Source organism: Leptonychotes weddellii, chromosome 2 (genome assembly GCF_054177405.1).
Source record: "Leptonychotes weddellii isolate Sample4059 chromosome 2, ASM5417740v2, whole genome shotgun sequence".
In the NCBI taxonomy this organism is placed as follows: domain Eukaryota; kingdom Metazoa; phylum Chordata; class Mammalia; order Carnivora; family Phocidae; genus Leptonychotes; species Leptonychotes weddellii.
In genome coordinates this window covers 164,208,879-164,221,722 of record NC_138370.1, presented here as the reverse complement: position 1 = coordinate 164,221,722, position 12,844 = coordinate 164,208,879, and the positions used below count along the sequence as shown (strand labels likewise).

At 35.5% G+C, this 12,844-nt stretch overlaps 1 protein-coding gene across 3 annotated transcripts in view; it reads left to right on the top strand.

Annotated features, from left to right (window-relative positions):
• SLIT2 (slit guidance ligand 2) overlaps positions 1 to 12,844 on the top strand; it is a 353,995-nt gene that overhangs the window by 231,418 nt on the left and 109,733 nt on the right. For all 3 annotated transcript variants that reach the window (XM_081812557.1, XM_081812556.1, XM_081812558.1), the window contains exons 8-9: positions 51 to 214; positions 2,365 to 2,503. In XM_081812557.1, coding sequence (XP_081668683.1) covers positions 51 to 214; positions 2,365 to 2,503 — 303 coding nt within the window. The remainder of the gene's footprint in view (positions 1 to 50; positions 215 to 2,364; positions 2,504 to 12,844) is intronic.

Below are 12,844 nucleotides of genomic sequence, written 5' to 3'. Positions count from 1 at the left end.
AGTAACCGTCTTCTGTTTTCTTGCTTTAAACTTGTCTTTTTCTTCTCTAGTCGACTGCACTCGAACAATCTGTATTGCGACTGCCACCTGGCCTGGCTGTCTGACTGGTTGCGCCAGAGGCCCCGGGTTGGTCTCTACACTCAGTGTATGGGCCCATCCCACCTGCGGGGCCATAATGTAGCTGAGGTGCAAAAACGCGAATTTGTCTGCAGTGGTAAGGGAGAATGAACCTTTATGTTGTCGTCTTATTTTACGGAGAACTGTGGAGAATGCATGCTCTCAGAGTTTCCGTGTTGCTCACTAACGTGTGCAATTGTGCACTAATCACTCCATGGGAGTCCTCGGTTTTAGCGCCATTGAGAACAGGTTCTAGGATGTGTGTGCATGATTGGCAAGGACAGGGTCATCTGAAGTTAGGATGAAAGATTTCTAAATTTTTACTCCTGGGGAAATCGAGGAAATTCCTAGACTTTAATTCTGTTTGCTGCTTATTTTCCCATTAAGTAATAATGTCCGTCTGCTTTTCTGTTAACAATTGGAAATATGGTTAATCCTGGATCGCTGCTGGGAAATTTTAAAAAAGTAGCTCAACTGTAGTTGCAGAGTGGCAAAGTACTTTTCGTGAATACTAGTGGTTCATGTCTACTTCTAAGAGATAAATGACTAGCTTTAGTGATGAAAATCTGGAAACAAAAATAAGGCATAACCTATGTAAAATATCAGGAAGTCACATTCACTTAGTTCTTTCTATCTAGGTATTTCACATATATGTACCTCATTTCACCTTCCTCATCACAACTATAGTGAAATGTAATATTATCTTTATACTAGAGATGAAAACGCTGAGAAAAAGATGCTAAGTAGCCTTGTCCAAGATTGCGTAGCTGAGTCCAAGGATCTCAACCTAGGCAGGCTGGTTACCAGTGCATATATATTTATATTTATATTTATATTTATATTTATATTTATATTTATATTTATATTTATATTTATATTTATTTATAAAATAATATGTTAATAGTATCTGATACATATTAACATATATCTTATTTTATAAATACAGGGCTGGCTTTGCTTCAGAAGTGTCTGTTCAAAATACAGTAACACAACATTTTTAAATATACGTAATGCATCAAAATAGTTCCTTAAAGGAGGCACAAGAAGAAGTACTTACAGAGGATTCTGATTTATTGTTGTCTTTTAGAACTTTTTATGTATTTTTCCATACTTTTTATAACCCAGACAAAATTTTCCTATAATGTCATGGAATGGGAATGTTCTCTTCAGGTCTGATTGCTTTTTTAAAAAATTAAATAATGAAATGACTAACAGTTCGTTACTAACCACTTTTTTCTCTCTTCACTTTTCCCTTCCTGTTTTCTAGATGAGGAAGAAGGCAAGTTCACCTTTCTTTTTTAGACTGAGACTATTTTTTGTAAGGTTTGAGAGCTTGTTCAGAGGGCTTGGGTTAGTAAGGAGCCTGCAGCGTCTCCCTGGCCTACGTGACCGCTCAGGCCCTCTTGCTGCAGATCAGAGAGGGCTGTCCCCTTGCTCCAGTAGCCAAGTGTGTGCAGATGCCCATTTCTACAACACGGCCGACATTCTGTTGTTCGTCATCCCAACAGTGAAATCTCATTTCAAAACAGTTTTGTTTCCGAATACTGAGTAGTAAAAATATATGCCTGCAGGTAACTACTTAACGCTAACGTTGTAGGCCATGTGAAGCCGAATAAAAGAACTATCTAGATTAACAATTACGGAATGGCATGTTACAAATTATTATAATAACTTCAAAGAAAGCACAAATGTTGAACCTCTCAAGACATCCAACTTATTATTAGCAAGATCTAATTTTCCCCTCATTTATTGGTGCATGATTACTTACTTAGAATCAACGTTTATACCCTCCAAGAGGAAAATGTTACTGTTTTCCTTTCTTTTTTTTTTGAGGGTAGAGTAAGTTATGCTACTTAAGTTTAATAAAAACCGAACTCTATTTAAGCGTATCGGAAGTGAAATCTAGGTTAGTCTGAAACTGCTGCTTTTTTTGGAACTCAATAGTTTTGAATCAAATTCCAGTTTCAGGTCTGAGGTTAGCCTTTCTTAACAATTATTTCAACTCTGAAAAATGATCATTTTCATAGTTTTAAGAATCTCATTTGCTTCATCTGAGTGTTGGCCCAGAACTATAAATGCATGCTGCCTAAAATATATCCTAGAACTACAGGACCAATTTTATGCTCAGATATTTAGAGAAATATATTTGTGTTAAGTAACATGCTTTGGTTGTTTGAGATAAGCTCATGTGTTTCACGATCTGCGGTTTCGGAGGGAAAATATCATTGCCATCTCTTTCTCTTGCAGGTCACCAGTCCTTTATGGCTCCTTCTTGCAGTGTTCTGCACTGTCCAGCTCCTTGTACGTGTAGCAACAATATCGTAGACTGTCGTGGGAAAGCTCTCACTGAGATCCCCACGAATCTGCCAGAGACCATCACAGAAATGTATGTGCCCTGAAATTTCCTCTCATCTCTCCACCTCCACAGTGACCCAAACCCTGACTTTCTTTAGAGCTTCTAGGTTTCTCGAAGGCCAATGGGATCAATCAGTTTAGACAAATATTCCTTTCAGAATTACATTGAGCCTGACTCTGCTTAATGAAATATCTTGTTGGAGGGGCTAGGGTTTTTCTTTCTCTTAACATAGGTAGAATGAAAAGGAACGTGTTTGAAGGATAAATAGTACTTGCCCTTTCCTTGGGAAGCTGTTACCAGGCTATTTAGGAAAAATAAGAGTAGGTATATGTAGTCTGACCATTTGGGTCTATAGATCTGCTCCTCCTGTCCATGTTTAGCTTCTAGTGAGGAAATAATAGAAGGACTGAACTGAGGTAATAAATCATAGAAACAAGATAACCTCGTCCTTAAGAGCTCGCGTTTTAAATGCAGTTTCACTATTTTGTTGGAACTATTGTATAGTCTACCACAAAGTGTAAAAAGGATAAAATTATAAAGTCAGAATATATAAGATTTTTAAATTAGTGAGCATGTTAACCTATGTGACCCAATGGCTATCTCTATCAAAAGTTAAATTGTCTTGACAAAGTATTTCTATTTTGTATGCAGCTGCTGTTTGCATTTGTTCTTGCCAAATATAAGTCATGTGGGTAAAACAAGGTCATTTAAGATGTAAAATGAACTGCTCTTTCCACCTTGAGAAGTAAGCATTGGAAAATCTTTACTTCAATATCTATTAACTAAGACAGCACCTCTTAACCTTTCAGCCTACCATGTTATTGTTTTAGAGGCATTTTAGTTTAAAATGATAAAATAAACCTAACTTCATTTAAGTCTACATAGTAGGCACAAAAATTAAGTTATTTTCAAAAACTATTAGTTTTTTGCCAGTTCGTTGCTTTAATTTGCTTTATATGAGACTAACTAATTCACAAGACCCATTAACATTATTTAAAGTATCTAATAGGTGTTTAAAAGTATGCTTAGAGCTTTGCAGTGTAAGATCTTTTGCAGTGTAATCTGTAAAGATTCTAGAATCTGTGGAGGTTTGACACAGACATGAAATAACGTGTGCACATAATCTTATTATCATCAAAATTTTAGTTTTGCTCATCAAAGGCATTTATAAGTATTTTTTAGCTGATCTTTGGAAAAAGAATAATATATGGTTTTGGAAGAGGCAGGTGACATTCCATAAAAGAGAAACATCAGGAATGAAAGACGGAGGTGGTGGGGAGCATTATGTTTTAGAGATTGCACAGTCAAGCCTAATTAGAGTAACAGGTGCATGTTGGGGCATCATGGAAAATAATACCTCAGAAAAGACATAGCCATATAATTTTAAAGCCACAGATTATTGAAGGACTTTTGTCTTAGTCAGAAGATGTAATATATGTAATATACGATAAACTAGATAGCAGAAAGACATAGTAAGTTTTCAAATAGGGGAATAGTATATTCATCTATTCAGGCAAGAGCATTTATTAAGTAAACCCTTACTATAGAAAAGGCAGCATGAATTTTCCAGAGATTTTCCAAGTGACTAGCAAATTTGACGTGCAAATTAAAAGCTATGAAATGAGGTACAAATTAATACACGTTTGTAAGAGAGGAACAAATGAGGTTCAAGGTAGCTAAACAGAGGCGTAAAGTGGAGGTCAAGTTACAGTGGTTAATCAAAGGCAGCAAGCTTTAGTCAGACCCACAGGTCCACCTACAATTCACTATCTGTGAGACTGTAGGCAAGTTATTTATCCTCTGTGAGACTGTCTCCTCCTCTGATACTAAGGGTTGTTGTTAATTTGAAATGAAAGAACACACGTAGAGCTTTATGTGTTTAGTAGATAGTAGTAATTCAGTAAGTGATACCTCCATCGTCGAAGCCTTCATATAAAAAGTAACATCTGAGGTAGGCCTTGAAGGATGGGCAGGGAATGGAAATGCAGAAATGAGGAAAGGGCTTTCAAAATGAATAGAATATCAGAAGCATTGGCAATAAGAATGGAAATGCAAGACACAACCAAACAGGAGCTCAATGTGACTTTTGGAACCCGAGCGAGTGCAGGAAGATAAAACTGGAAGGGTAGGTTGGAGCCAATTCATGGAGGGCCTTGTATGGTATAAGGACCTAAGTCTTTATTTGGAATGAATTCGATTACAGGAGTTTTCATCTGAATCTTCAAGAATTAATCTGACAGCTGTGTGCCAGTGGTTGGCAAAAGGACAGACTGCCAGGCTGAGGCCTCTTTAGGTGGCTATCATGTTGATGGAGGGGAAATGTCCTAAGAGCAGGAGCTAAGTAGCAGTAGGAATGATGATGCAGAAGTGGGTGTGGTAGTTAATACAGGAACAGAATTCATGGGATTTGGCATTTGGTGAGATGAGGGACTAATGGAGAAAAATGAACCAAAGATGATGTCAGAATTTCAAGTATTAGGGATGGGGAATTGGTGGTTTTATCATTGGATAGGATAGAAGAGGCTGAAGGACAGGACAAAAATTGGGAAAGAAGATGGTGGTGAACAAAACGTGTGAAATCCTGAGGTGCCAATGGGATTTTTAGGGGATGGTAAAATAATACAGGCCATAGTAGCCTGGAGCAAGACAAGAACTTGAGGCAAAGATTTTGGAGTAATTAATACTATGAAATAAAAGTTGGTGGTTAAATCCATGAAGTAGTGAATAGAAAGGAGTGCGATAGAAGAGAAACCCAACAGAAGTAAGAGCAACAGAGGGCCAGAGTGAGCAAGGAAGGGGCTGAGTTTGGCTGAGAAAGGGTGTTTTGAAAAAAGACAGTTGTCACTGTAAAGGACAGTGACATTGGATTGATTTGAAGATGCAGAAAGCTGCAATCATTAGGTAGTCAGAGACATGGGTTTAGAGAGAGAGATGAGAGTGTGAGAGTTAGTAAGATCTCTGTGGGAGCACAATCATCCTGGACACAAAAGTGTGTGGATCAAATCCTGATTATAGGAAAGAACAAAACACCGCCGTGCGTTGACAAAAGAACAGTGAGTTGTAGATATAACAGACCGAAAGTAATGTGTGACATTTAAAGTAGTTTATCTCATGTAGTCTATTTCATTTTTTGTAACAGAGCGTTTCTTCTATTTTGTATGCTCTATAGATTTTGTATTATCGTGAAATTTAGTAACATAAAAGTTACACTAAATAATAATGTCCCATCAGGTTTGCCTGTATTGAGGAGGTGGTGTATCAGATAAAGCTACAATAAATTAAATTTATAAGTAGAGATGACAACATATGTGAAGCTCTAGGTGAATTTCACGTCTCTGATTATTACATTATCAGCTTTATCAGTAGAGCATCTGGTAATAAATCATATTGATCTTCAACTCCAACAAAATACCCCATTACCATTCATTATAGTGGCATAACTTACTGGCTTAGTAACTCATTTCTTTTATTACTCTTTTATTTTTATTAGTATAAAGAACATCAGTTAGATTCATAAAATGTGGAAGTAGAGCTATACAACATCTTTCTTCATTTTTATAGATTCCAGTTTTTTAATACATGATGAGCTGAAAATTAAAAACTCCCTCCATATTTTCAAATAAGTTTTAATCTAGATTTTACCATAAGTTATAAGTAGAATTGCTTTACTGCAGTTTATCAGACATTCCATTCAACGCTGTTGAATTGATTTCCTTCTATGTGTGGTATGCCTTTATTCCTGCCACTGTCTCATAATAGAATTGTAACAAAAAGAAAGTATGTATGTGCTCCATGTAGGAGTGATCTACTGCCTATTATTCTAGGTAGAAAAACTTGACTCATTCTTTTCTTTCTTCTGCGTTGGGCTTACAACCATAATTTCACACTTCTGGTACTTGCTCAAACAATTATTTGTTAAGGTAGATGGGAAACGTTCTTTTAAAGTTAGAATTGGAATAATTTGCCGAAGAACAGATAGGAGACCAACATTTATCTAACAGTGTTGGATGCTGTACACACATTATATCATATGATCTTCTCATTGACCTTTTTTTTAAATTTTATTTTATTATGTTATGTTAATCACCACACATTACATCATTAGTTTTTGATGTAGTGTTCCATGATTCATTGTTTGCGTATAACACCCAGTGCTCCATTCAATACGTGCCCTCTTTAATACCCATCACCGGGCTAACCCATCCCCCCACCCCCCTCCCCTCTAGATCCCTCAGTTTGTTTCTCAGAGTCCATAGTCTCTCGTGGTTCATCTCCCCCTCCGATTTCCCCCCCTTCATTTTTCCTTTCCTACTATCTTCTCATTGACTTTTGATGCGGGTATTTATGGAAATTAAATAAAATAGGAAAATCAATGCAGGGACATATGCTAGATAAATGTTGGTGGATTTCTCCAAGAGGCCTTATCATCCTAATGATCGTACTATGCTCCAGGATCTGTCATCTCATTTGCAGGCTAGGAATCTTATTTTGACTGCACCTAGCTATTACATTTTGTTTATATATGTTTATATATAATATATACGTTACTTATATATTTTATATACATAATATTGTGTATGTTCATCTAAACGTCTGTCTTCCCTACTGAAGTAGAAGCTCTGAAGCTTCTACTGAAGGCAGAGGCAGGAATGAGTTCTGTTCTGATCACCACTGAATACTCAGCAACAAATCTAGTACATGGCACATGATAGGCAGATGATAAATATAAAATAAATATTTACTGAGTAAATGGATATTAAGCATTTATAGCAAATTGATCTTTAAAAGGAGCTAGAAGTGGCTGGCTGTCTCAGTCAGTGGAGCATCTGCCTCTTGATCTCAGGACCGTGAGTTCAAGCCCTACATTGGGCATAGAGCCTACTTAAAATAAAAATAAAATAAAATATGTTTAAAAAGTAATAAAAGGAGCCATATTAAACAAAATTAAAAATAAAAACTGAAAGAACAGCCTTTTCTCTCCCTGTAGGAAAAAAAAATGGTGCTTTTTAAGCATACAATAAGTAAGAGAAAAGTTAATTAATAGGATAGTTAATAGAAAGAGCTAAAATGGGCTATAAATACTTAAAATTCATTCATTAAATTTGCCTGTTCCCCATACTGGCTTGGATTCCACTCTCCACAGGTGTCTGAGAGCTCCTTTTTTCTCTGTTCTAGGCTGACCCAGTCAGTATCCAATGGGTAGCCTCCTTCTTTAGATACATTAATTGATTCAATCATCCTACAGATAAGTCTTAGATGTCTTCTTTCTCTAAGGCCATATTTCTTCTGTGATGAAGCCTATAGACATTTGCCTCAAATCCCTCAAAGACTGACAACTTCAGTCTGCTGGGGTTTTTTTGTTTGTTTGTTTGTTTGTTTTGTTTTGTTTTTTAATGAAGTCAGAAATGTTAAGAAATCTTGTTCAAAGTGTTAAAATTGTGAAGTGGCTAAAATGGCCTCAGTCTGAGATTTATTTGATTCCATAGCTCTCATGTTCTTTCACTGATCTAGCTGCAAAAGAAAGGTAAACATGGCATGAGCTTTTTGGGATATTGTAGAAGAGAGAATTGAAAAAATCAAAAGAAAAGGCTGACTGATACTCAGGAAAAACAGGGCAAGAAAAGCTTTGAGAAACTTACATATGAGGAGAACACAGAAGGCGCATAAAGACAGGCATTAAAGGATAAGAACGTGTACAAAAGTGAGAGCTGTTTCACGTTACTTTCTACCAACAATTACCATAGTGTCGTCTCTCCTATTCTCTGTGACATATTCTCATACCTCCCTGGATTTTATCTGCATAGAACTTATCGTGGTGTAATTTGATATTGTGATTAATGTCAGACTATGCTGAATAGACTGCAAACTCAGGGCAGGACTGTCTATTTTTCTCACAATTTCTGCACCAACACTTGGTGTAGTGGTGATGGGGAAAAGGACAATGTTGGGGACAAATAAAAGGGGTCCAGTGCACACATTCTGGAGAGCCTCCAAGCCTCCATTCTTCATGGTAAACAGAAAATGTGACAAAGGAATACAGACTAATGAAGATAAAGGGGGAAAATAGAACATGTATAGAATAAAGTTAGTTTAAAAGAAAGAAGCTTTTGCCCTCGGGGCGCCTGGGTGGCTCAGTTGGTTGAGCGACTGCCTTCGGCTCAGGTCATGATCCTGGAGTCCCGGGATCGAGTACCGCATCAGGCTCCCCCTGCTCGGCGGGGAGTCTGCTTCTCCCTCTGACCCTCCTCCCTCTCATGCTCTCTGTCTCTCATTCTCTCTGTCTCAAATAAATAAATAAAATCTTTAAAAAAAAAAAAAAAAGAAGCTTTTGCCCTCCCTGAGATCTTCCCAGCACTTTGCTGCTTTGAACTCTGCTGGTTAAAACCTTCTTTTCATACAGATGGAAAGCCTGAGGCAAGTCTTCAGAATCTGGCCCATGGCAAAGAATTATTAATAGCAAATTGATTTTCTATATATCACATCCTCAGAATTAATTTCTTAAATCATGTTTGAGATATAAAATTTTGAATATGAGATGATGGATTGTTACAAAGTAGACATTTAGTTCTCTTCAATCTAGTTATAGATTTTCCGTGGCATATCACCTGTTCAGACCATTATGCAGAAGTTCCATAAATCATGGAAAATAGTAAGAACATGGGTTGTAACAATTTAGTACATCTTGTTTACTCTTCTGCCCTCCTGCCTTCACTCTTGGTGGCTTAAGGCTCAGAAGTTGGTAACCATGCAATTCTTTTGTTTAGAGAAGAAGGTCAGGAAGAAGTTCAAATTATGGGAAGGGAAAAGATGGTAGCAAAGTTCTCAGCCCAGGTCTTCTGCGGGTTGTTTCAACGTTTTCTGAGATGGATTGGAAATTCTCAGAAGCTATAATACATTTTCTTGGGCATGCCATTCAAATAGGTAAAATGGAAAGGAAGCTCATCGTTGTGTAAACTACTGGTCTGCTTTTACTCTGCCAGCAATAAAGAAGGTTCTTTCAAAGAGATTCACAATGATGGAGGTTAGATGTGAGGTTTGGGAGTACTTTTGCTTCCTTTGTTACCTCTGGATCATTTGCATGCATAAAGAAGTGAAAGAAAAGAGGGCTCCTGAATGTTATATCGTATTACAACCTACATTTATGATGCTGAATATAACTTCTAAAGTGCTTGTTTTTTCCCTCCATTTCTGTTTAGACAAACACTCTTCCCATATACATTTAACCTTTTTGCAGGCTATTTCTGTATTTGCCCCTTCCAAATTTTTGAATCCTTAATTCTAATAAATAATACTTGCCGAATTGAATCCACATACTGTAGGTCAAAGTCATCTGACTTTCTATAGGTAGGGATACCGAAGTTTGATTTGATTAACATGTTTTTAAATTGCGCATTCTATACTAGATTATTATGAGAGTTATGAAATCAAGGGTGACTTTTTAATTATTTATCATGCACTTAGTAATGTCCCAGCTAGTAGGACAGCTATCATGTTGTATAATTGGCTGATTTTCTACTCATATGCCAAAATTTTGAAAATAAATTTAAAAAATGCAGCATGCAGTTCAACTAATATTACAGTACATGTAAATTACCTTGATTTTATTATCTAGGCAACAGAAACTATCTAAATAAAGCAAATGATACCATTTTTAATGTAATTTGGTGTGAAAGAAAGATATAGTCCATAATCTGAGTTTGCCTTGATAAATAAAAAGTAGGTTGGTAATTTCAAAGTGGCATTGTTTTCACTGTGAAAGTATTTAATTGTTTCACTATGAAAGTATTTAAAAATTTAGAGATACATCCAACTTAAGGGTTCTTAAGTGCAAAAGAAAATAGGTAGAGTTAAGAAAATATATTATGAGTGAAAATTCTAGCAGTTCTACTTTAATTGATAGTTTTACTAGAGCACTTGCTAACCACTGAAGCACTCATTAGCATTTTGCAATTTTACACATCCCCGATATTTTTCTTACTAAAGACCCACTCACAGAATTGGCTAACATATAGCATGACTGTTGGCTTTAAATTTTATGTTTACAGTTTTGTGCTTTGCAGGCTAACTGATGTGACAGCATTCTCAGTCTATGCCTAGTAGAAATATTTATGACCAAATACTGTTAAAAAAATCATCTTGCATTGTAGGTAAGCCTTTTTTATGATAAAGAAACTTCCTTCAGACCTACTGAAACAGAAGGTAGGAAGCTATATGGTCTCTAAAGGTTAGCAGAAACCTTTTAATTCTTTTGTAATGTAGAAAATAATTTTGTAAGTTTTTACACAAACCTAATTTCAAATATGGAACTATCACTCTACATATCTACTTTGATGTAGAGAATTAGAAGTACATTTACATATTTGGTTCTGAGATCCTTCCAGTAGCACAAATTTGGTATATATCTCCCAAATCTCATAAAGAAACTAGCTTTTCTTCTACCAAGTAATAGAATTTTGTCTAGAAATGTCATTAAATAAACAATCCCAAGATCAAAATATAGCCATCATCAAAATATATACATAAATCAGTAATTCAGCTCTGATTATGTGCTAACATAGTTAACGATTAGAAAAACAAAATAGTAGGATTTCTTTCTGGCAATATATTTTATGGAATGAGTAGTCATTTGATATAAAAGAAGTTGTTCATGCAAATGTTGTTCATCCTTATTTTTATTTCCTCATGTTTTTGAATTATATTTTCTTCAGTTTTCATACTATTATTCCATCATGAATTAAGCACCCAGAAAAAGACATCATAATTTAGCTTCCTACAGATTGCAGAGAGCCAATTCATTGTTCAGTATACAAAACAAAGATCTCTATCATGTTCCATCAGAACAAATAACTCATTTTCTTGGTTATCAGTAGCCATGCTTAGTGTAATCCCAACAGCTGCTCACATGGTTCCACATAAGATAAATTATGTAAAATAGATTTATAGATTCAACTCTACTTGTAGTTCCATAGGCCATTATTGATAATAATAATAATAATAATATTGGAGTGCTCTCATATTTATTTTGGTAGAATTTTCAATTTCATATGTGTATCTTGAACAATCTTTAATTGCTATTGAATGAAATAGTGAAATATCTTTGAAAAGCTACATATATCCATTACATGCACAGAATCAGTTTTTATTAAGAATATGTGTTCATGATAAGAAAATTATTTATTACCTATTTCTCCCAACTTCTCCCCCCCCAGTTTTATTGAGGAATAATTGATAAATACAATTGTATATATCTAAAGTGTATGACTTCATAAATGTGTTTATTGTGGAGTGATTGTCAAGATCAAGATAATTAATACATCCATCACCTCACATAGTTTACACAGTTAACTCTTTTGTGTGTGTATGGTGAGAACACTTAAGATCTACTCTCAGTATTTTATTATTAACTATAGTCACCATGCTGTACATTAGATCCTCAGAACTTAACTCTTTTTATAACTGAAAATTTATTGCTTTTGACCTACATCTTCCCATTTCCTCATCCCAACAGCCCCTGGCAACCACCATTCTATTCTCTGTTTCAATGAAATAGGCGTTTTTTTTAAGATTCCACATACAATTGATAGCATGCAATATTTGTATTTCTCTGACTTATTTCGCATAGCATAATACCCTCCAGTTTCATCTGTTTTGTTGCAAATGACAGGATTTTCTTTCTTTTTGTGGCTTAATAATGTGTATATGTGTGTGTGTATATATATATATATTATACACATAAATACACATATATGTCACCCCCACATATATATATCACATTTTTTTATCCATTCGTCCAAGGACATTTAAGTAGTTCCCATATGTTGGCCACTGTGCAAAAAGCTGCAGTGAACATAAGGGTACAGATGTCTCTTCAAGATATTAATTTCATTTCCTTCAGATACACACCCAAGAGTGAGATTGCTAGGTCATGTGGTAGTTCTGTTTTTAATTTTTTTTAGGAACTTCTGTACTGTTTTCCAAAGGGGCTGCACCAATATACATTCCCACCAACAATGCACAAGGGTTTTCTTTTCTCCACATCTTTGCCAACATTTGATATCTCTTGTCTTTTTGATAATAGCCATCCTAAAGTTCTGGAGTGATATCTTATTGTGGTTTTGATTTGCATTTCCCTGATGACTAGTAATGTTGAGTTTTCATGTATGTATTGGCCATTTGTATGTCTTCTTTGGAAAAATGTCTATTTAAGCCCTTTGCCCATTTTAAATTGGATTATTTGCTTTTTTGCTACTGAGTTTTATTAATTCTTTATTTATTTTGAATACTAACCCCTTACCAAATATATGCTTTGCGAAAAGTTTCTCCCATTCTGTTGGTTGCCCTTTCAATTTATTTTCTTACCTGTTTGTTATT